The sequence below is a fragment of the Aquila chrysaetos genome, chromosome 5 (genome assembly GCF_900496995.4).
Source record: "Aquila chrysaetos chrysaetos chromosome 5, bAquChr1.4, whole genome shotgun sequence".
NCBI lineage: Eukaryota > Metazoa > Chordata > Aves > Accipitriformes > Accipitridae > Aquila > Aquila chrysaetos.
This window is the reverse complement of record NC_044008.1, coordinates 1,417,550-1,443,667: the sequence shown is the minus strand read 5'-3', so window position 1 is coordinate 1,443,667 and position 26,118 is coordinate 1,417,550. Positions and strand designations below refer to the sequence as shown.

The 26,118-nt window shown below is 48.5% G+C and overlaps 2 protein-coding genes across 4 annotated transcripts in view; both read right to left on the bottom strand.

Moving 5' to 3' along the window:
• The window catches only part of STRIP2 (striatin interacting protein 2), a 35,123-nt gene extending 34,482 nt beyond the window's left edge, over positions 1-641 (bottom strand). Inside the window, exon 1 of the mRNA XM_030015790.2 lies at positions 474-641. Coding sequence (XP_029871650.1) covers positions 474-626 — 153 coding nt within the window. The 5' untranslated portion in view covers positions 627-641. The remainder of the gene's footprint in view (positions 1-473) is intronic.
• Positions 642-2,128: 1,487 nt separating this feature from the next.
• AHCYL2 (adenosylhomocysteinase like 2) overlaps positions 2,129-26,118 on the bottom strand; it is a 109,201-nt gene continuing 85,211 nt past the window's right edge. For all 3 annotated transcript variants that reach the window (XM_030014109.2, XM_030014110.2, XM_030014111.2), the window contains exons 4-17: positions 25,530-25,630; positions 24,748-24,850; positions 23,723-23,817; positions 17,576-17,682; positions 15,655-15,771; positions 12,049-12,112; positions 10,826-10,914; positions 9,248-9,318; positions 9,015-9,109; positions 8,113-8,211; positions 7,607-7,675; positions 7,443-7,521; positions 6,535-6,655; positions 2,129-4,913 (exon numbers count right to left, since the gene is read on the bottom strand). In XM_030014109.2, the coding sequence (XP_029869969.1) occupies positions 4,907-4,913; positions 6,535-6,655; positions 7,443-7,521; positions 7,607-7,675; positions 8,113-8,211; positions 9,015-9,109; positions 9,248-9,318; positions 10,826-10,914; positions 12,049-12,112; positions 15,655-15,771; positions 17,576-17,682; positions 23,723-23,817; positions 24,748-24,850; positions 25,530-25,630 (1,217 nt within the window). In that variant the 3' untranslated portion in view covers positions 2,129-4,906. The remainder of the gene's footprint in view (positions 4,914-6,534; positions 6,656-7,442; positions 7,522-7,606; positions 7,676-8,112; positions 8,212-9,014; positions 9,110-9,247; positions 9,319-10,825; positions 10,915-12,048; positions 12,113-15,654; positions 15,772-17,575; positions 17,683-23,722; positions 23,818-24,747; positions 24,851-25,529; positions 25,631-26,118) is intronic.

Sequence of the window (26,118 nt, the reverse complement as noted above, 5' to 3'; positions counted from 1 at the left end):
GGTTGGGTTATTTGGGCAGGAGGGTTGAAGGGTGGTGGAGGGGACTGAGGCCCCTGGACGCGGTGGGGGGGTAAGTGGGTGCTTGGAAGGCGTGGGGGAGCCCAGGGCCAAGCTGGGACCCCAAACCCCTGCTGCCAGCTCTGGGGGTGGGGGTGTCAGTGCCGGGGGCAGCTTCCCTGGGGACCCCCACTCCAGACTGGGCAGCAGGACCCCACAACCCCCCCCCAGGGTAGAGGTGGCGGGGGGGGGGGGGAGTAAACCCCCAGGACCGGGACATCCCCCAACTCTGGATCGGGGTCCTTCCAACGGCGGCCTGGCAGGAACCCCAACCCCCGGGGCAGAGACACCCCTCCCCATCTGGGGTGTCGTGTCCCCCCCTCCAAAAGCGGCGTCCAGGAGGAACCCGGGGGCGAGGAGGTGTGTGACACTACCGCCTCCCACCCCCCCCCCCTCTCCCACCGTCCCGGTCTTACCTCGGACTCCTTCCGCTGGCTCCTGAAGAGCTCCCGGTTCTTGGGCTGGGGTTGGGGCTGGGGTTGGGGCTGGGGCTGGGCCGGCCGAGCCCTGCCCGGTCCCGGTCCCGGTCCCGGTCCCGGTCCCGGCGCCGCTCCGCCCGCCGCCTCCATCCGCTGCGGCCCCCTCTGCAGCGCCGCCGAACACGTGGGGGCCGGGCCCCGCGCCACGCCCCTCACCACGCCCCCCCAGCGCTCCCATTGGTCCGCCGCTCCTCGGGGCGGGGCCGGAGGATACATTGGGCGGGGGGAGGGCGGAGCCAGAAGGGTCTTTGGCGGGGGGGGCGACACCACGGGGGGGTGTTGGGGTAACCCAGGGGGACTTGGAGGGGTGCAGGGTACCCTCGGGATGGGGGGGGTGCTGGGAACAGGGGGTGCTGGGGGGGGCACACACGGGACATGGGGTGTGCCTGGAGGTGACAGGTTTTGGGGGGGGGGGAGCTATGGGGTACGGCAGGGGTGATGAGGGGGTGCTGGGTGCACGAGATGCTGGGGGGGCTATGGGGGGTGCTGGGAGGGGGGCTTTGGGGTGTCCCTGGGGGTGCTGGTAAGGGGGGGCCCTGGTAACGGGGGGGGGGCCTGGGAGTGCTGGGGGGGGGCTACGGGGTGTCCCTGGGGGTGGTGGGGGGGGGGACTATGGGGTGCACCAGGGGTGATGAGGGGGTGCTGGGAGCAAGAGATGCTGGGGGGGGCTATGGGATGCCCCTGGGGGTGCTGGGGGGGGGGCTATGGGGTGTCCCTGGGCGTGCTGGTAAGGGGGGGGGGCTGGGGGTGCCACAGAGGGTACAGAGTGTCCCCAGGGGTGATGGGTTGGGGGAGCAGGGGGGTGCTGGGTGCAGTACGAGGTGCCCGTGGGGCTAATGGGGCGTGCGGGTGGGTGGCCATGGGGGTGCAGGGCGGGGGGGCTGGGTCCTGCTGGCACCTGGGGGGCCAAGGGTTGGCGTTCCCCAGGCACCCCCCCCCCAGCATCACCCGTTGAGTGGGGTTGGCCAAACCCCCGTTACCACGATTTTGGTTAAAAGCAGCTCCTCCTGGGGGCCTGGAAACCAGGGGTGGGAGAGATGGGGGGGACTCTCCTCCCTCCCTCTCTACCCAATATGGGGGGGGGGGGGTGCTTTTGGGGGTGACTATTCAGGCGCGCGGCCGGGGAGGTGCTGGACACCCCGTCTTGGTGCCGCTCGTGGTCCCCAGCCGCCGGAAAACCAAAGTCTTTCGGTCGGTGTTTCTCTGCGCCGGCCCCGCAGCGTTTGCAGCTCTGCAGCAGGGAGGTGACAGATCGGGAGCAGAAGAGATAACGGGATTTTTTTTTCCCGGCACGGCTCATCCCCCTTTCCTCAAGGACACATCGGCAGCAAGAGCCAAAACAGCCGCCCCGGAGCTCAAACAGCCCCGGCTGTCCCAAGGACGCGCGGCCGCCGGAGCAGATTTTCCAGCCGGGTTTTATACGGCAGCGGCGGGAGCTCGGGGTTACGGCACGGCACCGGGTTTGGGGACAAACTCCCCATCCCCAGCCCAGGGCATCACCACCCCTCACCCCCTCGTTGTACCCCCCTGGCCCCCAGCCTCAAAAATTCCCCATCTGCTCCTGCAAGTCCTGAAAGACGCTCCAGAGAAGCTGAGTTTTTCCAATGTTTTATTTGTGTTTTGAGATTACAGAGTCTTTATTGCTGATCTAATACAATCACTCAGACATTAATATTTAAAACATCCTTTTGAAAATGTTACGTTTGCAAAGTTTTCATTTCCTCACTGCAGGCTGATGACAGGTTTTGTCTTATTATTTCTAAAGTTCAGAACAGAATTAATTTCCTTATACAATTTTGCTGGTGTTACCTAAAATCTCCTTTTTCCTAATTCTTTAAAAATGTGTTACATTAAAAAAAAAACCAACAAACAAACAACCCATTACACATTTAATTTAGAGATGATCACAGAATATGATTCCAGATTGATTAGGAAAAAGCCAAGCAAGCAAAAAAGCTTACAGAGGAAGCAGAACGACATGGAGAAGAGCTTTAAAAATCGAGGTGGGAAAAGCCAGTTGGGATTTTATTATTAATTTTTTCTTTTTCTCCTATCTACCTGGAAGATAAAACGGGCTTAAAAATCGGCACGAAGGAATTCACGGATGAGGACAGCACCACCGTATGCTGCGCAAGCGACAGACACGGGGGAGGTAAGCGACTGCGTGAGCTGTACTGAAGGGTCACGCGAATGGAGAGGGATTTTCCTGGGGCAGAAGTGGCTGCGGTTGGGATGCCTGTTTTCCAAAAGCTGCCTTGCTCAACGTGACCCCGCAACCGCGTTTCACCTCGACCGAGAGCAGGATTTCATGCTGCGCCTCTGCAGAGAACAACAGAAACTCTGGGGTTTTGCTGTTGATGGAGACCAAGGTACTCCGGCGCGGGGAAAGACCCAAATGTGACATTTCAAGTAGCTCAGGGGACTCTTCCAAAAATCCCAGGATCTGGATAAAATTCATGAGTGAGTAGAGATTATTTTGAGTTTGTGGTTAGTGATCAGTCTTATCAGTCTTCTCAAAGCTCTAAGGTATTCGCAAGGTCTTCTCAAAGTCTCCTCAAAGCCTTCTCAAAGCCCTAACATCTCCTCAAAGTCTCCTCAAAGGCCTAACATCTCCTCAAGGTCTTCTCACCGTCTTCCTTCTAGGCTTTGAAAAATTTCAAAGAGAAATTTGGAATATGCAAGCATACGAGAATGTTTGCTCCAAAGACGAGCAGCTTGTGGTCAAGCTGACTTCAGACCTTGGCATCAAGAGCCATGAGAAGCACTTGGCCACCAAGACCGTAATTCCACAGTTTTTCCTTTCTTGTGCGTGAACGACCTGTCACAAAAGAGTTTTTCCTGATGGCAAAGAAGTCCGTGAGGACAAAACAAGAATCTGTAGCTGATGAGGAACTCGGATACCAAAGCAGCAACCACAGGATAAAGGCTTTGTGCTCACGGGGTTGGGCAATTTTATTTTAGAAGGACCATGTTCTCCATGTGAACCGTAACAGTGACTCCGATGAGACACGGAGACTTTGAAAGTCACCTGGGTAAGCGTGCCGTGCTGTCCACAGCGTACAGGTGGGACATCCTGGTCTAAAAAAGAGTAATGGCAAATTTGTTCTCCGTTGGCTCTGATGCATCAAGATTTGAGGTGATCAAAGGGTTTTAGTGATGCTGAACTCTTCCCTGCACACAAAATTGGGGGGGGGGGGGATTACTCCGGCGTACGTCTCATACACTCAAAGGGGATTTCCAGATTTTATCGTACAAATATTACTAGAAAATAAAACTCCAAAGATTTCCAATGAGGACTGAAATTCAGCTGGAGAAAGACCTCGCATGGACACGGGTCCTCCCAGCCGGGATGGCCGACGAGCTCTGCTTTGGGTTTGGAAGAGCTCCCCGACACGTGAGCAGCATTTGTCGGCGAGGTTGCAAGGCTCTTCCACCAGCACGGGCACACGAGGCTGCCCCGTAGCCCCACCGGGAATACAACTTTGGTTGAACCGTAGGAGGTTGGCACTCGTAATGTAAGCAGCAGGAAAATACTGCGGAGCTGTGATGAAGGGAGCGGTGGTGGGTCCTACCCCACCACGACCACGTTTGCCTCCGAGCGGGCACCGCTCTGCCCTCCCGGCTCCTACCGCACGCTAGGGGCTATCCCTGGCTGACCCTAACGACCGGACCCTTCGTTACAGCTTTCAGCAGTGCTAAGGCGAAGTTCACCGACTTGCTGGCAGAACCGTCCCTCAGCCAGGTCGGCAGAATTACGAGAGGTTTCTCCAGTGATCGCCGGCGAGATTTTACCGCTTTGCTGCCAAGGTGGCACCCAGCCGGTCGGCAGCGCCTGGAGCAAATGAGGTTTTTAGCTGCGTTGTCAAATGGCATGAGAAATGCAAACCCAGCCGCCCTCCGGCCGGCTCTCACGGCTGCCGGGATCCCACTCCACTGGAAGAAGCGCTGGGATGCGAAGGAAACCAAAAGGAACGTGTGGCCTCGAAGTCAGATCCCACGGCTCCCATCGTGCGCATCGGACTAAGGGTGACAACGGACTACTCCAAGTACATCGCAGCGATTCGATTCCACCAGCTTCCCCCTCGCCTCCCTCATCCTCCCAGCCCCGAAAAAGAACAACCCAAAGAGAAAAATGAAACAAACGGAAAGAAATCCACCGTCTCCCAGTCCCGCGGCAGTACGAACACCAGTGGCAGAGGCCGCATGTACAGTATTCTAATTTAATAAATAAATAACCTAAACACACTGTCTACTATGTGAGCAAGCCCAGCTCTAACTTAGGAAGCTTGCGCTGTTTCATCCTGTACAGTAGTTGAGAAAAGACTTGGGTTCCTGTTCCTCGCGATTCTCCGGGATACAGCGGCAGGAACTTAGTATCTGGGGAAAAGAAGAGAAAATGAGGTTTTGGTGAGGTGCTGGGGAAGAGATGCGAAGCTCCCCCAGCATCAACACTGTGTATTTTGGGAGGGGTAGATAACAAGAAAAGAAATTATTTAGAAAGGGACTCGGTCCTCATCTCCTCCCCCACAAATACCACATTATATTTAGCCGCCTGCCCTCGCTGCTTGAACACCATCTCTCGCTTCGAGTACGGGAAGGGGAAAATTCAACGGCACCCGATTGATTCAGGGACTGAGTCCCACCGCTCTGCAGCAATGTCTGCTCAGAAATCGTGGAGGATGCGCTAAAGGTGCAAGAGCAAATGCCTTAAACACCGAAGCCTGGCTCAGACTGGCTGAATTTATCAGGAAGGCTGCCGTTAGGCTGAGAACTAAAAGCAGATTAATTCATATTGCAAACAAAGCTACATGTAGGGAGAGAGAGGTGCTTGTTTTAACAAAGCAAGCTGTTGAGCTGCACGGGGATGAAGTCAAATTGCCTGTTATATCCAGAAAAAGAGGCTATGTGCACCTGGAGATCTCCTCCCGCCTCCCATCCTACGCCCCTACACATCAAAGTAGGGACCTTTGGAAAACTTGACTCTTTGCCTTTTGTATCAGGAGGCTTTATTTCCTGCAGGACACCAAGCCGAAGCTGTCCGAGTACATCTCAGCCCCACGGCACACGCGGGGTGTTTGAGTCGGCGTGGCTCTCCCTTGATGCAGGGAATTTGCCGTGACCCTCTGCTTATCCCAACTTCTCCATGTGTGGGACACACCACGCTCCCCGCAAGGTCGGGACTACAGCCAGACACCGAAACTAGGCAAAGAAAATTGAACTGGAGGAAATCCCTCCATAGGAGGGCACAGCCGTGCAGCAGCACCATAATTTTGCATGTAACACAGGGCAGGAAAAAAAAAAGCTCAGGATCTGGCAAAACCCACTAAACCCCCAAACTGGAGGTTTTTGGTGCAGCGTTGCTCTCATATGAGTGCTGAAGACCTGCACACCAGGAAAATGCCTTTTCCTGCAAGAAAAGGATCTGGGCTTCGACCTCCCGACAAGCTGATCTGTGTTTGTGCAAAGCCATTTCATTTTCACGGTAAAAAAATGCATTACAGCATTGGCTACAAACACAAGCCTGGAAAGGGAAGTGATCCAGGGACTCATATTGAGAATTATTATTATTCTGGGGGGATCAGCCCGGCCGGCACTGGGGGGGAGGAGAGCCATCGAGCCGAGCCTGTCCGAGCAGCCCCGGGCGCGAGGGGCGAACGCTGCTCTGTGCCCTCTCATCCTTCGTCAAACTTTAAAAATAAAGCTGTCATCTGAGTTGGCTGGATGGCATCACTCTGCCATTTGCCACGTCTGGGTGACAGCTGCTGCCAGATACAAAGGGCTCGTGTCCTGCCAAGCGCTCTGCGTCACAGCTCCAACCGCGCCATCCCCTTCCCGGCCGGACCACTTTCTACGAGGCGATGGGAATTATCAGAAAGCCCGTGGTATCTTCTCAGGGGACTGGTGGGATTAAACGCCGTCCCCTCTGCCCCTCCCTACGTGCATCCCACGTGTACCCCACACTTATGGCAGAAGAAAGAGAGAGGTTGTGGAGCAGTACCTGTAGTAGTTTGGTTTGAAAGGTCCGTTCTTATTCAGTCCCAGGTATTTTGCTTGTTCATCCGTTAGTTCTGTCAGGTGGGCATCGAACGTTGGGAGGTGAAGGCTTGCCACGTACTCGTCTGAAACAATTTCAAGCCTCGTTAGTAGGGGAAAGGGAAGGCAAGGAGTCCCCTCCTGCTGTACACCAGTTCCCTAAAGCCCCAGCTGGGAAAGGCATCGCTCCTCACACATTTGCTGCTAAATTGCAGGACTGCTTTTCACCCTGAATGAGGAAAACCAAGGCTCTCACCTGTTTTGAGTTAGAGGGGGAAAAACCTTTCTCTGAAATACCCTTCTAGCAGGACTCCTGGGTCTGCTGCTGTGTTATGCCATACCCTTGGGCAAGCCTGGATGCTCTACTGATGCAGGAGCCACTGGACGTTTCTGGTAGGTGACACCAAATGCCCAAGCTAGGGACAAACTGTCCCTGGTCTCAAAAAATACAATTAAGGCAAAAAAGTCCAGTTTTGCAGCAAAAGCGTGGTCAGTATAGCTTGTGTCCTCAGGAGGGGGTTCTGCTGGCAGAGCTGTGGCTCAGGGACCATGTGTCTTCGCAGCCAACGAAGGCAGCTCTGCTGGCAGAAGCCCTACACGAAAATCCCCTGCATCACTGCGGATGGACTCCTGCAGTCGGCTGAGTGTGTCAGCCTGTTTTCCCCAGGTGGGACAGAGAAACAACGAGTCCAAATTAGCGAAGAGCCCAGACCCAGTGGGAAGAACTTGCTGGAGGACCCTGAGCTTGGCAGGGAGGCAAACAAGAGAGCCCAGGAGGCTGTGCTGCCCTGCCGTCCTCAGCCCAGCCTAGCAAAACCTCCCATCTGTTCAATCTCAAAACCAAAAAAGAGAAGGCAATGAGTACATCTTTACCCATTTTCTTAGGCAGCAAGTACACATCTTGCTTGTAGCGGCCTTCGGGAGCGTTGTACAGCTCTATCAAAGCCAAAGCCTGGATGGAGAAGACACTTAGGTAAGTAACTGCTACCCGCTATGGAGCGAGATGCTGCTTTCGGCTCAGCCCAAACCCTACTCGCCTGCGTGGTGGCAGTGATGGACAAGACGAAGGTGGGGACAGTGGAGCAGCTCAGGTTCAGCAAGCGGCCCTGGGAAGCAAAAACTGGTTGTTATCTCAACACGGCACCAAAACCAGTTTACAGCCCTACAGAAGGTACAGGAATCACTGGTGAAATGCGTCCCTTCTGGGAGGGAACAATATTTATCACATGCACTTGAATCGCAAGATGTTGGTTGCCCTTATAACTCAGTAAAACTATTTAGAAGTGAAAATCTGATAAAATACCCTGTGGAAGATACCCTGGAGTGGGATAAAGGAAAACGCGGGAGCTTTTCTGCGTTCCAGTAAGTCATGGGCCAAATCAGGATTACACCAAGCCTTTCAACCAGAGGGACTATTGAGCTGCTGAAGCCTGAGGAGGTGATTTTTGGACATTCTTTGGCTCCATGGCTCATTCAGCCCTTGTTTTCTTCCCCTGCAGGCAGAGAACAGGTTGCAATTCCTGCTCTTTTGCCTGCAACTCACCTCCGCCAGAAGGACTATTCTCTTCCCGTCTGGCCAGATGACATGGTCCACCTGGGACCTCACCCTCTCCCAGGTCAGCTCAGGTGTACGCAGGCTTGCCTGAAACACAGTGTTAAAATAGTTAAAGCACTGGCAAAAGATCAAAACCCAAAAGCTACATAATAGGAATGAAAAGAGGAAGCAACTCGCTGACGCTGTCCTGGGCTTATAGTTTCCTTTGGGTCCGGTCACAGTCTCAGACCAATGAAACCTTTATGAATCATAACCTGGAACTATTTTTGTGATTACAATACATCAAAGCTCCAGCAACTATTGTTGAAGCTCTTCTGGCTGAAGAGGATTCATGGTCACCAACCGAACTCTGTATGGCTGTGGTCATTTCTTTCCAGCACAGAAAATGGCTTTAAACCCATCGGTTTGGCTGAGCAATTCTCCACTGACTTTCAGACAAGACTCTCCTGTTTTTCTACTCATCTCTAAGCACAGACGAGCAGATTTCAGTGCCGTTCGGTAAAGTGCGGTGGGGTTGAGCGTGCTGTGTTGCACCAAGCTGAACTCTTGGCTGGGTCTTAATGGTATAATAGTAACATGAAAGCAGAGGGACTGGGCTGGAGAGGGTGATTCACTGACTCTCTAGGGGAAGGAATGAGGCTGGTGGACACCAGACACTGCGCTGGAAGCTGGAGCAGTTTGTCTGGCTTGCTGGCAACCTTTGGGATCACAGGAATGATGATGACATACCTGAGAATGTCTGCTGGGACACGGGGAGCAATGGATTATTTTACCTCCTCCCAGGTGCTTGCTAAAGCAGCACGGGTCACACATAGCTGCTGAAGGGTCCCAAAAGCACCGTCACCCCACCCCGTGCCGTCCCCGCATCCCGTGCACGTCCCTGCACTCACCACGTCGATCTCGGTGTTGGAGTGCCCCATGTTGCAGACGATGCAGCTGTTCTTCATCCGATCCAGGTGTTCCCTGGTCACCACGTTCTTGTTGCCTGCCAGACAGCAAAATCCGTAATAAATCCCCATGTTCACTTTCCCCATCTTTTTGCCTTTTCCTTTGGAAAAAGATGGACCCGATTATGGGGTGCGCATCCCTGATGACCCGTCCTCCTGCCTCGGGGACTGCGTACCTGTGCAGGTGATGACGATGTCAACTTGTCTGATGACTTCATTGAGTTTCACGAGCCGGAATCCATCCATGCTAAGAAGAGAAGGTGGGGAAAAGTAGTCTGAGAAGCAGCAAAAACATGCCAAAAATAGAAAAAAAAAACCATCAAGTGATTCTCAGATACTCATTTTAACCTTCTAATGCCAGAGTGGGACACAGCAACGCAACATGCGAAGGGCCACGTACCCCAAGTCATTAGGAGGGTTTCTAGAGTCAACCTGGAGGATTTGGGACTGTTGTGGGGAGAAGTGAAAAGAGATTTTGGGGGTTTCACATTTTCTGTCAGGGCCTCCACATCTGCAAATCTCAATTTTCAACGGAGACAGCTTTTTGAAAGCTGCTACTCCTGCAAAGTACAGCCAGAAGATGTAGATACACCCTCCTGCTGCAGAAACCCTTCTGATACAGATTTAGATCATCTTAAAAACAACCCAAATCACCCAAACCCCACAGATGTCTGCCATTAACTTTGCAATCCATATTTAGGCACCTACACGATCTTTAGAAGTGCCGAGCACTCAGCAAGTCTTTCCTGACTTCACCAAGCAAGGTGTATTCAGCACATCGGATAACAAGGGCAGAATTTTTTTTAGGATTTGTTGACAGTCCTCCCGAGAACTTATTTCCATGACTCTCACAAGCTGCAAAATCATAGTTACTATAAAAAAAAATAATTTTTTTCTGCTGTATGTCCCATTTACTGTTTTTTTCCCCCATTGCAAACTCCTTACGAGAGGGGCCGAATGGGGTTGCCTCGTGCAGAGTCAGGGAAGGGGTTGCTGCGAACGACCAAATTCACAATTAAGGATGCGGGTGCTGGATGTGCCACTTGTGAAGGTTGCAAAGCAAACCAGAAGTTGATCAGCTCTGCTAATTAAGCAGGGCTCATTAGTTTCCTCACCGCAATAGCCCTTTGAAAGCTTGCTGTTAGGAAGAGGCTGCGGGTTTAATAAGGCTCCTGGTGTTTTTGGGACTCTGCTTTCATAGTCATGTCCCACCTCGCACCTTGGGATGCAGAAGCACCATCTCTGCACCAAAACAACCTTTACCTGGAGGAAACGAGGTCAGGTATAATTGCAACGTGCCCGCGCGAGGGGAGAGCCGTGTGCTTTCAGCCCTGCAGCAGGGTACCGGCGTTAGCGGGGAGAGGTTTGTGAGGGGCACATGATCACAGAAACGAAAATATCCCTCGGGTGAGGTGTGTGCACAGCACAGTAAAGCCCGAGTTCGCACTCCAAAGGTCGCAGCTCACTCCCAACATCCTTTCGAGCCATATCATTAAACTCTTGGCCACTGTGGTTATGATTATGCAAGCTGGCACGTGGGATACAGATAAACTGGGTAATGCTTTAGTGCAGGAACCCTTTCCTGGCCGTAGGAGAGAGCTGTGGGTCCCTCTGAGGGTGCAGAGAAACCACGAACCCCTCACCAGCATCCCTCTTGAGAGGGACCACAGCTGACTGGTTTCTGGCCATGGTTTTCCTGGGAAAAAAAAAAAAAAAAGCCTGAAGAAGAAGCCGGGCTCGGTGCGACTGCTTACCAGGCCTGGAGGGCACAGATCGGATCGATCTCTGTCACGTACACTATGGAGCCCATGGCCTTCAAAGCAGCACAGCAGCCCTTTCCAACCTGGGGAGGGAGAAGAGCACAGAGGAAGAGTGAGATGCCGAGGGCTCAGGAGGCGCCGAGCATCAGTACGGCCGTGGGAAGCGTATAGGGAATGTACAACTCTGGGTGTCTCTTCTGCAGCCCCAAGAGCCCTTTGCGGCCCTCTTAGCAATGCTGGTTGCATATACTTAATTTCTGGGTGCAGGAAATTCATGGATTTGGAATAATCTAGGACCTGAGTCAGGGACAGCTTAGCTAGGAGAAGCACTAAAAAATACAAAAGTGCCGCTGATTTACGTCCCAGGGAGTTCTTTTTCCCCCCAAACATCCTGGTATCTAGAAAGCACCATGATAACGAGAGATTACACTTATCTCAGGGAAAGTTGAAGTCTCTTGTAACCTTTACTCTATTTAGGAAGCTTAACGGTTTAATCTCCGAGGGTTAATGAGCTTTAACCTTTACACAGCACATACAGTGCAGCTCGCAGGGGAATTCAGGGAAACGGTTAAATGACCAAGTGTTCCCCAAAAATGCGATTACACATGAGAAAATTGTCCCATTTCAGCTCTTTGGAAAAAAAAAAAAAGAAAAGAGTCCCAGTAGGGCACCTACAGCACAGCCCACCATAACTGGTGTTCACTGGTCCCAATAAGAACTGCCAAAGGGTGAGTATCCCAGTCTTGCCTCGAGAGAGGATTCCTCCGTTTGGGGGTGAAAGCACAGGGGAAAGTCAAAATTAACTCATTTTTCTTGACCACGCTTCAACATGCAATGTTGCAGCTGCACAGTACATCTGCAGAACCCTGCCTCTGAATATTTTAATATTATATCAAATAGAATATAATATATAAATATAAAAGATAATATTAATAGATGAAATATTAATATCTGGATATGTCAATATTCAGGTATTAAAGATATTCAGAATACTTAATACTCATGTCTTTTAAGATTCAGGTTTGGTATCTGTGTAATACTATAGAAATATACTGGAAATCAAGAAAATCTTCAGTTTTGGCAAACCCGTCAGGTTTGAAGATACCTGCAGATGCAGAGAAAAGCCACAAGGGCAGAAAAGCCCCATTGGATAAAGCCATGCAAAGGATGTGATGATTTTACATGCAGCACCTGCATGTAAAATATGAACCCCTTACCTCCCCGTAGCCACAAACTACTACTTGCTTTCCTCCAAACATCATGTCTGTTGTCCTTTTAAGGCTAAGGAAAGAGAAAAAAAAAAAACAATTAAAGACCAGCAGTAAGATCTATTCCACTGACGATGCTGTGAAGGACAGTGGTCCTTCTCCATTTGCCCCTCCTAAACACCATGGTTGTACCTGTATCCCTAAGGACACACAGCAATTCTGGGTGCAGAGAGGACCCAAAGGGCACCTAAAAACTGACTTTTTCTTTTGGTAAGGGTGGGTGCTACCAGTGAAACGCAACACAGAGGAAGGATTTGGGGTTTGGATCCCTTTTTTGTGTTGTTTTTTTTTTGTTGGATCCCTTTGGTTTGGTATTCCAGAAATATTTAAAATATTTAAAAAAAATTTTTTTTCTTAATTTTTTTTGAAGTCAAAATACCCCACAGAAATAACTACAGAAGAAGCAGGAAAGTGGTAATTTATTGCCAGAATCCCAGTGCTTTCCACAAATAAAGCTCTCCCTTCCACTCGGTTTCCTTCTGCTTTCTCCCTAAGAGTGTCCTACATTATAGGCTATTTTTAGCACACGAGTAAATAGGTTAGCAGTGCAGGGAAGGTGAAATTCCCTTACATTTCCAAGAGAATGTAGATAAAAACCACAGCAGATTTAATCGCACCTCTGCTCAGATTTCCCTTGGCCCAGTTTTAGATGCCTTGGCCAGACTTAACCCAAATCCCAACTCACCTACCCATGAGGTCCATCATCTATCACAACTGAAGACAACAAGATAAAGAAGATTTTAACGTTTCTTAGCAGCATCCACTACACATGGAACACGGAGCTAAAAGTTGTGTCCTCAACTAAAAATTTGGGGGCAACTCTTCACAAGGCAGCCGACCCCCATGACAGAGGCTGCCTTATGTGCCTTGAATCCTGTGACCACAGAGCAGAGACATGGCTGTAATAAAGCAGGAAGGGCTACTTAATTAGGAGAATTACTTCATCAAGATGTTTTCCTAGAATCACAGAACGGTTTGGGTTGGAAGGGACCTTTAAAGGTCATCTAGTCCAACCCCTCTGCAATAAGCAGGGACATCTCCAACTCGAGCAGGTTGCTCAGAGCCCCGTCCAACCTGACCCTGAATGTTTCCAGGGATGGGGCATCTACCACCTCTCTGGGCAACCTGGGCCCGTGTTCCACCACCCTCATTTTTCCCATTATTGCCTGCAGCAAAGCCCAGTTAGCGACGCATTGCATCTTGGAGTACACTGCTCCACATCGTAACTTCACCGATGGTACGTATTTTGGAGACCAGCTGATGATTTTGATCTAACTTTTCCAGTTTTGATGGGCAGGAAGAGCAAGAAACCACTGGCTGTTTGCAGTGTCAGGTTCTGGCTCATGTAATAAAACGTCTTGGCAGGGAAGTGCCAGATACCGTCTCTGCCGGACTTGACAAGGAGCACAAAATTCAGTCTTTCAGAAGAACATGCGATGGAAATCTGAGGAAGAAACTGCACATGCAGTAGATCATCCAGAGAAGCATATTCGGTGGTTTGCTAACTCATATGGCACTTGCATGCTTTTTAAAGATCATCTTCATGCCCCTGTATTTGGACACACAGGTTTTACAAACATGAGTCTTCTTTACCTCTCCTGGTCAAGATGACCACTCCCAGGAAGACCGCTTCAAAGCCGACGTGACGCAGCACTTTACTACATATCCCACAAAGATTTGGGTGAGAGACCTTAAAGCACAGTCCACCATCAACAGGGAAGCCTACATTGGGTCTCTAAGAACCTCTGGTCCTACCAGATTGAAGGCAACGGTAGCACAGCTGAACACCAATAGCACTGCCAGATGGACTTTTATTAAACAGGAGACATTTCTACGTCGGCAAGGAACTGAGAATGGCAGATCTCAAGACTTGTTTAAACTTTAAGCCGTACGAAATTATCAACATAAAAAAAGTCTTTTCTCTTGAAGCACGCAGTCTTCTCCGCACCACAGCTACCTGAGACAGAGCAGGCAATCTTTCCTCTGGTATTCATCTCATCAGCACCAACGCCAGTCCGGAAAGTCACATTTGTCCTTGCTTCTGTGCAGACTTGTCTACTGGGACCACTACCAGATGCAATATGTCACAGTCCACGCATCCGAACTGTACGAATAAAACTTGTCCTAATCTCATTTGGCTGTGAAAAAATTTGGCAGTGGGGGTGGTGGGGACACAGACACCCAATTCCATCAAAATAAAGAAAAAAAAGGGAGAGGGAAAAAAAAAAAAGATCACCGAGATTTACACACTCTTTAGATCACAACTTCAAGTATTTTGCACTGCATCTCAAGACCTACAGTCTCAGAAGATACATCATGTTCCCGGTGCCCACGTATCCGTCAGCAACTGATTCCCATCCGATCCTAAAAAGTACAGCACCATCAGGATGCTGCAGAGCTGCTCCCAGTCCCACGGTCTGCCTGCTGGGAGTTTTGGGGGGAGGGAGCACAGAGGGAAGCAAACACTCTTCTGCTTGCTTGTATAGCATGCGGCTGTAAATCCTGCAGGACCGGGGTGGGGAGAGGTGGGTAAAGCAGTCATCAGCCCTGTCACTCCCACCTTCCACACCTATTTATTTATGCTCAGCTGAAGGACAGGGTTTAATCCTCAGACTCAAGTGTACACTTTGGACGTGCAACTGTTATGGGATAAAGTCTCGGTCTACCAGAACCTCTTCTGTTTTCTTTCTTTCGGTTTATTGTGTATTCACAGGAGAAGATAAAAAAAGGAAACTAGAAAGGCAAAAACTGTTGTGAGGAAGCTGCTGGTTGACTCACACACACGCAACAGACACAGATGGGTTTTATCCTGATGCCACAAAGGTAAGAAGGACAGGAGGGAGTATTATAGCTATATGTGAGGACTTCTGAAGTCCTCACATGGGAGTAGGAGAAGCTGCAGGGCTTGAAGACAGCTCCAGTCATGCTCACCGAGGAGGGAAAAATGCATGCGAGTCACCTACACACATGGAAGGGCAACATTGCCCTGAGAGCACAAAGCACAAAAACACAAAGTGCCCTTGAAGGGCACTGGGAAGTGTCTTGTATCGCTATGGCTAATAAAATACCTGATGTGTCTTCCAGACACTCTGGGAAAAGAGAAGATATGCTTTCTACAAAGAGAGGAGCAGAGGCAGAATTTAAGTGATGTGCCCCATTCACACATGCAGCTGGGTTAAAAATATTGAAGCCAGACTTCCTAGAGGTGCTAACGTCTTTGCTGCAAGATCATTCTGCTACAAACACAAGATTCAATGTTTGTTTTCTGCTGTGCATATGTTTGTAGAGCTTTACATACAATTGTACAAATAAGTCTTAGGGCCTTCTGACCCATAGAGACATAGCTGCTCTCCCAAAATGCCTTGCAGATTCCCATCTTTGATAAAAACAGGATGGAGCAGAGGTAATAAAGGGTCTTTGTTCTCCTCTGTCACATCAATTGATCTAAAATGATCTGAAGTGGCAGGTAGGACAGATCCATGGACCCGGTTCACTGTGGGGTCCAGCGCAACCTGAGCAAGGGACACAGCTCCGTTTGGGTGGCCATGTACATACCCGTCCAGGATGGACTCTCTGCAGCAATACAGGTTGTCAAACTTCTGCTTTGTGACCGAGTCGTTGACATTCATGGCTGGGACGCAGAGCTTCCCTGCTTTGGACAACTGGTACAGCCTGTTATGAATACGGGAAGAAACAGGTGATTGGTGGAAAAATATTTCCCTACACTCTACTGTTGTGTGCTCTCGAGGTCTTGTTTTGCTGGAGTAAGCAGTACCCATCTGGAGGCTCAAAGAAAACCTCTTAATGGGAGCTCCTCATTTCTGGAGGAGAAACAGCACTCTTTCCTCCCCAGATGTTTCTATCTGTTTTCCTCCCCTACTGAAGAACTACCAGTTTGGCAAAAGGCATTTCATAAAAATGTCAAATAGCAGGTCAGAAGGTGCTCAAAACAACGTGTGCCTTATAACTGTTGATACTACAACCGTCCTCTGATGTCCTCAAAAGGACAAAAACCCCAAATCCTGCTTCAGATAACATAAGATGAGAGCTCATGTAATTCCTCAAGCTCTTACAGCTCAAGACAAATAGCAACGGATACAGAAGGCTGACACTCACAGCAGTGTGAAGCTGCTGTGATCAACACCTGCAGCAAAACATCCATCTGAACAGCAGTAGGAGCGTCATCACCGAGATGTGGTGCAAGAAACAACGAGGGTGGGGAAGACATCAAGCTGAGCTCCTACTTCTGAGAGCAGACTCAACTCCTGGCAGCAGCAAAAACACTAAAAATGAATCTAAATGCTAAACTACAGCTATGAAGAGAATCTGAAAATCACCTCCCTGCTCCAGACCTCAGGAAGGAGAACATGCTCCCTTGGTCAGTCTCTACAGACCACCTCCAGGTTTCTCCCCAGTCTCTCTTTGTCATCTGGGGAGCCTCCGTCCCCACACTGTCTGTCCCCTGAAGGTAAGGGGCACGCGTTCCCCGCACGCATGCATCGATACCACCAACCTCAGAAAACAACCTCACTCCTGGCATGAGAACTTGGGGAACAGTTTTTAACATTGCTTTGGTTTTGCACATCTCTTTTGCCCATATTAGGAATGATTCCCAATACTAAAAATTTTATCGGGTCCTTTTCTTGACCCCACTGGCTGCAAACCTGAATCGGTCACTTCCTTGTTTCAAATATTTCGTTTCCCTGTTTCAAGGGCTGCCTGCACCTCTGGCCAAACTCTCAGCCAGCTCCAAGAGCTGCAGCCAAGCCTTTCTCCCTGCAAAAATAAACAAAAAAGCAGAATCTGCTGTTCTTCTCCTCAGTCCCCTATTTTCTGTCACCTGTGATACAATTAACTCCACTGGAAAAGCACTTCTGATACCTCTCCTAATCCTAGGAGCCACTTCTCCCATCACAATTCTGCTTCTGCCGCAGACTGATGGATGTCACTCAGTCATAAGGCTGCATCTTTGTGGTTGTCCCTTTCTGCACTCCCACCCCAACCAGAGACTCACTTCCTCTTCCCAAATCTCACTTCTTCCCATACATTTAGTTTAGGACGACACTTTTGACTTTCTCCAAAGCCCACGCCTTCTTGTGCAACACCCTCACCCCTTCCTTTTTTCACCTGCAAAATGAGGTGAGGTAACCATTGCCCCTATTTCACAGGTGGAAAAACAAGACCTCGTGCACTTTTCTCACCCGCGCAATGGTCAGTAGCTGCTTCTCCTCCTCATCTGAAATTCAGAGCAGTGGTTCCAAGTTGCTTTCACTATACGAGAGATTTAAAACAGTTCTTATGGAAAAGCTAAGCCCAAGCTGAAGGAAAACCACAGACCATGTATTAGGAGGTTCGATATTCAGCCAAGTCTGTGGCATCTTACAGATTGGGGATCTTTTGCTACCGGTGCCCTGAGGCAGAAGATGCTCTTTTTGTCCCAACATCTCTGTACTGACAGTCCAGCCTGTCCTGTTACCTGTGGACACCAGTCACGCTCTCCTCTACTATCCCCTTGATCTTCTTAAACATGTTGGGATATTTCTTGTAAATCCAGTGAGTGAGATCGCCTCCGTCATCCAAGATCTGTAATAAAAATAACCACAAAGTCACTGCTCTGAAGATCCACTTAGGCCTGCTGACCCCAAAAAGGTACAAGGGATAAATCACACGCTCAAATCATTCCTAATCAAGCCCATGTTTTGGCATTTCAAATACCACATCGTGACAGCTTAGTGAGACTACTCTGCTTGACTATTCAGAGCAGGAGTGCTGCTTCATCGATATTGTGCTGGAAAGGCAACAGGTCAGACAAACACAGCAGACCTTGATGTTTATAATGAGACCAGAGGAAACATGGAAAACAGCTGTGGAAGCTCCTCTCTCCCCATCTCCGAGAAGCACAGGCGGAAAAGCCTTTGAACCATACAGAGTCATCAGGTTTTCTAATATAACTGCTAATGGAGGAGGATGGAGAAGGAGGAGGATGGAGGAGGATGGTGCAGAGCCACTAATGCCAATTATAATGTAATTGCATCATAAAACACTACGTATTAAAAATGCCGAACCTCTTTTAGACAACAACTTTGGGTCTCTGCCCATTTCATCTGGCCTTGAACCTCAATCTCAGAAGTACAAACCCCTTCTTTATCAGATCGTGAGTCTCCCGAGCCACCCATTTCCTCCTAATGACACATTTCGGGGCGGTGGAGAAAGCCAGACTTACAGCTTTAATAAAAACATTGAAGATGAGCAAGTAAAGGTGCCCTTTGAAAAAGTGCCTTGGAAAGGACAGACACGAAAACAATTTGGTCACAGAAGTCTAAAAATTGCAGTGAAAAGAGATGTCTAAGAGCTTGTCTATTCTCTGCTGGTGAGAATATGCACAGGTGTTTTCCAGCACATGGAAACGCACCTGGTAATGGCTTTGGACATGAAAGTCGTAACACTGCTAAAAATCTAACACGTACATCTAGATGCACCTTTGCACAGGTTGACGTTATTCAGGTATTTTTGTGATGTGCTATAGTGTCACCAGGATAATCAAAGACTTTAAGCCAAGGCTTATTTTTTACCTCTGTAAGTACAGAACCTCTGATAATTACAGAAAATCTCACTGCTGGTGATAGCCAGTGGAGTTTCTTAGGAGTCTTGTTTGTGACCTACACACTTTCCTCATAATGAACGTGGCCCCAGTCCCAAACACTTTGGGTCATCCCCTGCTGCATCTCAACACACAGCCATACCCAAAGAGGGCGCTGAGCTCTAAATGCTTCAAAGACAGACCCACTGGGGTACCATAAAGAGGTGTCTGGGAAAGAAGAAAAGCTACAAGGAAAGAAAAAAATGAAACACGTGCATTTCCCTGAGTCCTCCCGCCACTCAGGTGGCCTCAGGTGGCCCAAGCAGTGCCCAAGCACGGTGGGAAGTGTGACAACCCCCATTAGACTCAGACTCAAGAGAAAACAAGGAGCAGATTTCACCGAGCGGCAGGTGAAGTGCCAAGGACCTTTGCTAGCTGGGCTGGCTGAGAGCACATTGGCCCATGTTATTATTACCATCATCCTCCCCTTTGCACGTTCCCTACACCAGTGTCAGACCGCTGACTGCATCATCATGATCCTCCTCTTTGCCTGCTCCTTACACCAACACCAAAGACTTCTGACTGAATCACCATCATCATCATACTCCTCTTTGCATGTTCCCTATCATCATTACCATCATCTTTGCATATTCCCTACGCCAGCAAAGACTTTTGACTGCATCATCATCATCACCTTTGCATATTCCCTACACCAACGTCAAAGACTTCTGACTGCATCATCATCATCCTCCTTCTTCTCCTCTTTGCATGTTCCCTACACCAGTGTTCAAGAGTTCCGACTGCCAAGCCAGCCCTCATTAACCTACTGGTGTGGCGTGCAGGTGTCCTAAAATGCAAATGTGAAACCTGGGCAGAAGCATCTCTGCTCGTTGGCCGGTGGTGGAGCTCAGCAGAGACCCTCTGTCACATGCGTCTGCAGCTCTCCCACCAGCATCTGCAGCCACCCAGGAAAAATTAACACTCCCACCATGCTCCTACAGCAGAAGCCCCATTGCGGGCACAAAGACAACGCTCCTGAGCTTTGTCACAACATGACGTGGTGGCTTCATGGAGCCACCACACTGACATCCATGGGCAAAGAGTTACTTGGAAATGCTACGTACTATAGCAACCTTTTTCTCTCTAAATTGTGGGATTTTCCACTGAAGGCAAATGCTGTGGGTAGCAGCTGCTCCTCCACGAATGTCTGGAAAGCACACAGTGTCCTGCCAGAGCACAGCACACATCTCCCACGCAGACCCAACTCTTGAGTCTCCAGGGAACCCCCAGATCCAGCTCCCGTTCACAGGCTGGGAAGCGGAGGCAGGTAAGGGTTAAGTGGGCTGAGAAACTCTCCTGGGCCAGCCGAGGTAGGAATTCAGCTGCCTGGCTCCCAGGACGTCTTCATTTCATTAATCCCTGTTTAATAGGGCACATAATCCTCTTTCTAAGAGAGAATTCTGGGGGTTGGCAGTTTCCTCTTTCCTAGGAGGGCAGGAGATGAAAAAAACCCAAACCAAATCAATGGAGGAACTAGTTTTTGATGGAAGGTCACCTTTGTGTAGCAGCCCCAAACGGCCAACGGCAAAGCCCGTGGTATGTGCCCCATATTCCTGCAGTTTTCTCAGCTTTACACAGGTTATCTGCCTTCATTCCAATTCTTCCCAGGCAGATTTTTTTGGGGAAAAAAAGCCTTTATTTGACGTGCAAAGAATTTTTCGTACAGAAAACCAGCCGTTATAGATGTGAGCCTCGCTCTGCCTCTCGGTGCTGCTGCTTGACACCCACCGAGAGGCACGATCTGCAAACCAACGCTGCCGGCTGCAGTTCATCAACCTCCCTCTTGATTTTGGCACTTTCATCTTGGAGCAGAGCATGCTGGAGTTGTCGTGCCCGTAAAAAACATCCTCCTATCACCCCGTGCCTGCAGGGACATATCTCTCTTTGGAGATGGGATCACCCTCTGACCCAAGCACCGGGAGATACCTAGTCCTGCTCCTCCACAGCAGTACTCACTCTGAACTTTTATGATTTTTGACTGATTTGGTGTATCCATATCCCCTTGGTAGGTGTTCCTCTCTCAGTGCTTTTCTCTCCAAGTAACCAATTTCACACTGCTATCTGCACAGAAGGGCTGTGACTTCTCACTCCCTCAGTCCTTCCATTTCATGTTTTCTCCAGCAGAAAATCTCTGGCTCTTCCATGAAATAAACTGGTGTCTCAGGGTGCCATTTTACAACCTCTTTAAACCCATCTAAGACCCCGCTGCCACCAAATGTCCCACCCTGTTCCCCTTCCAACTCTGTTGGGACAACAGCCGATACCGTGGGGCTGATCCTGCCAAAACCAAGCTGATTAAAATTAGCTAGGATTAGCTCAGCAACATGGTTGAAAATAACTAACTACAGAAAATGACTGGTGAAAACGCAAGGAGATGGCAGGCAGGCAGGCATGGTCGGGGGCGGCATTGAAATCCCCCGGCGGCAGCGTGGTCCTAGATCAGTTTATGCTGCAAAGGAAACCAAACTCCCAGTGCTGCAGATTCAGTATTTTTCAGAAAAAAACTCTAAGCCATTCCTGTCCAGACAGAGCACTCCTCTGAAGGTCTGCTATTCCCATCAGAAAATCCAAGGCGTCTTTTTTTGGAGACTCTCAGTATTTGTGGCTAACTGTTCCTGTGGAGTAGTGCCACACAGAAGCCCTAACACTGAATATTCAGATTTTTGGACTGCGAGACATCTATTTATTTGCAAGGGATGTACAAGGTCAGCTCCATCACGCCTTGCAGTGCCTCCCTGGACACAGGACTGGTGGGGGCTGGCGAAGCAACACTAAACAGGACTCTAGGGGTGTATTTCAAGCCCTGATATTAAGTCAGTGTGGCTTACAGCAAGCTGCTGAACTACTTTGACCCATTTTGCTTTCTCTTAAGGAGAAATAGAGATTGTACTTCTCTTCGTTGAGCTTAAAGATGTAGAAGTCTGGAAATGGAGATGTATTTGCACACTACTTTCATCTTAGATCAACAAATACAAGTCGGATAGATCAACAAGTACAAGTCGGATACTTATGCTCTGAATTACTCCACACTTTATAAGAGTCCAAATTGATTATTTTGTCCTGGACAGAGATAGGCATGTTACTAAATCACTTTTCACACAGAGGGAATTTCCCATCTGATCACACCATGGCACGTAGCGCTGCACAGAACATCTTCAAAGCACTGTACAGCCACTAATAATCATCAATGACAATGAAAGGTATCATTGGTATTTTGTTGATGGGAAGAGAAGACAAGACAAGAGACAATTCTTCACTGTGAAGGTGGTGAGGCACTGGCACAGGTTGCCCAGAGAAGTTGTGGCTGCCCCATCCCTGGAAGTGTTCAAGGCCAGGTTGGATGGGGCTTGGAGCAACCTCGTCTAGTGGAAGGTGTCCCTGCCAATGGCAGGGGAGGGGTTGGAACTAGATGATCTTTAAGGTCCCTTCCAACCCAAACCATTCTATGATTCTATGAAAAGAGGTTAGATTTAGGTTTATACAAAGGTCATGGGCTTCCAGGAGCAGCAGCTCAGGCTCAGTCCTACAACCTGGGGATGTATCGCCTTGATTCAGGATATTGGGGGAAACTCTCAGTCTCAACAGGAGAGAAAAATTGTGATGCATGCTCTAAAAAGTTGCCATCAGCACAGCGAACACAGTAGGTCCATCTCGCTTCAGCCATGAGACTGGATGGACCGGAGAGGCAAATTTCACCTTGCTTCTTTGGCTAAGTTTGCCAGCTGCTCTCTCCTGAAATAATCACATGAAAAAGATCCTTTCCACCCCTGTTCTTCACCCAGTGTCCAGCGTCCTATTTCTTATCTCTAAAAACGTGGACTTTTGGGAATTGCTAGATCCAAGGTATTTGGTGCTCCCCAGCAATTATTTCTGTGCTCCAGAAGCAGGTCTGAAAATACACTGATGGCTGGAGACATGTCGCAGAATCAAGAGGTCTGAAGAGATCCTGGGAAAGCATAATATGCACACTCTGGTACACTGACTTCTTCAATTACTGACATTTTTGATGGCAAATTATTCCTCAGAAAGAAGAAGAAAGCTGCTATCATGTCTAGACTCAGATTCGTAGCTTGGGGGTGGATTTTTTGACATTCACAATTCTTTTTAAATGTGACAGCAAGGAAGTGAGCAGGTGCAGACTGGAAAGGACAAAAAACCTACCTCAAACAAGCTGATATTGGCAAACAAACAATACAGATACACGCCTATCTTCCACCTTTGATTACTTTTCATCTAATTTAGATCATAAGCTCCAGGGCTCAAAACCTGTCAGGAAGCATGATGAAAACAGCACATTTGACAGCTGCAATTATTCCGCTCACCTAGTTCAGGGTTCTCTGTTTTCCCTAGAAACAAGGGCAGAATAAACCAGCAAAGTATGGAGTCGGGCTACCTGAGGTTTTGTGTTCATAAAGTAAGAGCAGGCTTAAAGTGCAGAAATCACCTAAAAATCTAATTTTTGTTCTGAAACAGACACCTTGCCTAGATAAGAAAAATCACGTCAACCAAAGGTGTGAATTTAATCGAATATGGTAAAATGGATGCAACTCCTTTTCAGAACATACTGATTTTGAGTCATTTTTTACTGGCTAGATTAAATGAGTTTGGTTTAAACTGTAGCAAGCTACTCCGGAAGCAACTAAGCACCCGATAAACTTTGCACTAACGCAGCTATGCTTATGTAGAAAATAGTTAAACAAAACCTTGCTTGGTAGGCAAGATTCACACGCAGAAGTCATTTGCCCATCTTCTCCCTGACTTCACACCTGTGAGACTGAGATAAGTTAATTTCCTGCATTGCGTAGTTAATTGTAAAGCACTTCGAAGGCAAGTGCTATGCTAGCACCAAGCCTTAACTGCTAAGTTAGGTCCAAATTCAGGAGAAAAACAGAGACCAGTACTAAACCCCTCCTCCTTCTCTTTAGATGAGAGCTACCCATGCTTCAACATGCGCCAAGCATTTTACAGTCAGCCCCATCTCACCATGTTGGGCTGCCATCCTTCGACGTTGACACAGCGATCGATGCACCACCAGAAGTCGTCTTCAGATTCTCCCTTCCAGGCGAAGACGGGGAACCCTGGCACAGAGAGGGAGACGGGTGCTAACACAGCCTTAGCAAACCACTTGGGGATCGGCTCTCCCTACGTCCACACGTGATGAACCAGGCTCCCAACACCACTGAGGTCTTGCTTGCAGTCTGATTTTTCAACATCTACCTTCTAGAAGAAGCTTCAGAGATACACATTGAAGACACATACTGAAGGCAGCAGATAGGAGTCAGCTTTAGCCTTCCTAATTTCTTCCTCTCCCCCAAGAAAAAGCTCTAGCCACCAGACGAGAGGGCAACACGCTCTCAACAATAACATTTATTTGCAAAACCAAGCTTTCGCTGTGAGTTAGATGTTCTACCTTCCTGTTAGGCACGTTAGCCACAAATTTACTTGAATGTATCCTGACTCATGAGCAATTATCATTCAGCTTCAGCGAGCAAGACCAGGTAACAGGCAAGCTGGTGGGTTTGGCTTCTTTGGGGTCTCCCACCTCTCACAGTAAAATCTCTGGCCTTACCCAGGTTAAACAGGATTTGAATTAAGGCATGTCCCAGGTGAGAGCAACATGGACAGCTTCTGTTTTGTGAATTAGGTCCACCAAAAATTCTCTCTTTCACCCCTTTTAGCCAAAGTTATGACTCAAATTTACAGAACTGAAATAAAATTTAGCTTTGTTTCTCTTAGCAAAATAACTTCCAGGTTCACATAGCGCATTCAGCTAATAATGCGCATCACCATCATTTGTACTACCTACTTTTATACTCCAGAGAAAAATCATTCTAAGATTTTCAGACAAATGGAAGGGATTATCTTGTGCTGTTTACCTCCTATAGGTTTATTCTAAATTGAAGAGAATGAAGGGAAAAACCTGTAAGAGATGGTAAATGAACTAAATACAATGGGGCAGTAACAAATCTTTTTAAATCCAGAAAGAACAAAGAGGGTGAAGTTCCTACCGCTCTCAGCAAGGGCAGCAGCCACTTCATTAAGAGTAGAGTAGATGTTGCATGCAGCCCATCGGCACTGCGCACCCAATGCACCAAGAGTTTCCATTAGGACCTGGATTTAAACAAAAAACATCAGAAAGAGCAATGCAAGGAGCAATATACAATGCTAAGAGCAACACACAACTGGGATTTTTATTTGCTATTTATGGGAAAGCTTCTGGGGGGTATCTGAAGTTGGTTTTAAGCAGCATCAGGGTCATTAGAGAGTTGCACAGAAAACAATTTTGCAATTACTTTTGGTTTTTTACAATTTTAAATGGATGAAAAATAAGAACTTCAGAGTATATTCTATATGCAGCATATATATGTGTGGGGGTGTATAGAAAGATATATAGACATAGATATATATATATATATGCAGATTTCACTCAGCAAAGTCCCAAATCTAGTCAGTAAAAAGCACTTCTATCCCATGTTTGGAGGAAAAACCACAGCTCTTGACTTGCATAACTGCACTGATCACTGACCACCACTTCTTCCTGTTTATATGATACAGATAATTCTGTAAATAGTTATCACTACTCAAGCAATGCCTTACAGGTACACGCATCACATCACCTTGAAGCACAGGCTCTGTTTATCTAGAAGTGTTCATAAAATCAGCCATTCTCTTTTTACTTGGTGTACGGTGCTGGACTGAGAGACCACATCTCTATATTAACCACTTGGGGTCTATTTTAGAGGCTAAGCAGTGGAAAATCCCTGTCTAGAGTTTAATGATGGGGTCTTACAGCTGTCTGCGCTGTAATGTGCGTGCAGCCCACAATCTTGGCCCCAGCCAGTGGCTTCTCTCCCTGAGCTCTCTTCCTTAAAGCCATCAGCGCAGGCATTTCTGAAAGGCAAAATAAAAAAGAAGTCCGTCAATACGATGGAAAGAGAGACAAGCACAGAAGAAACAGACAGCATCACTTCTTGCCCTGCTATCTGGTACTCCCATGAATTTGTACAGATGTGGCAGCTTCAAAAAAACCTAAATCCTTGAGAGCAAGCAACAAGTAAGTCATGGCATAGCTGAAAAAGACCCAATAACCCTTGTGATTTTTTTTCCCTACTATTTAGGACATAGCATGATCACATTTTCAAGTTTCTACCTGCGAATGCCCAGGTGAGGCTGGAGGAAAATCTGCTTCAGGCTGAGAAGGGCTTGGGACTCGCTGCTCTGATCAGCCTCTCCAATATCCCTCCTAAACACTGCATTGCCTTTAGTATGGATTTTTGGAGACAATCATGCTAGAACAAAGTTGTTGAATTTATTTGATGGATTTCATCTTTTCTACTGATTTTAACAAAATGCATTTGACTATAGAGTAGTCCTTCAGT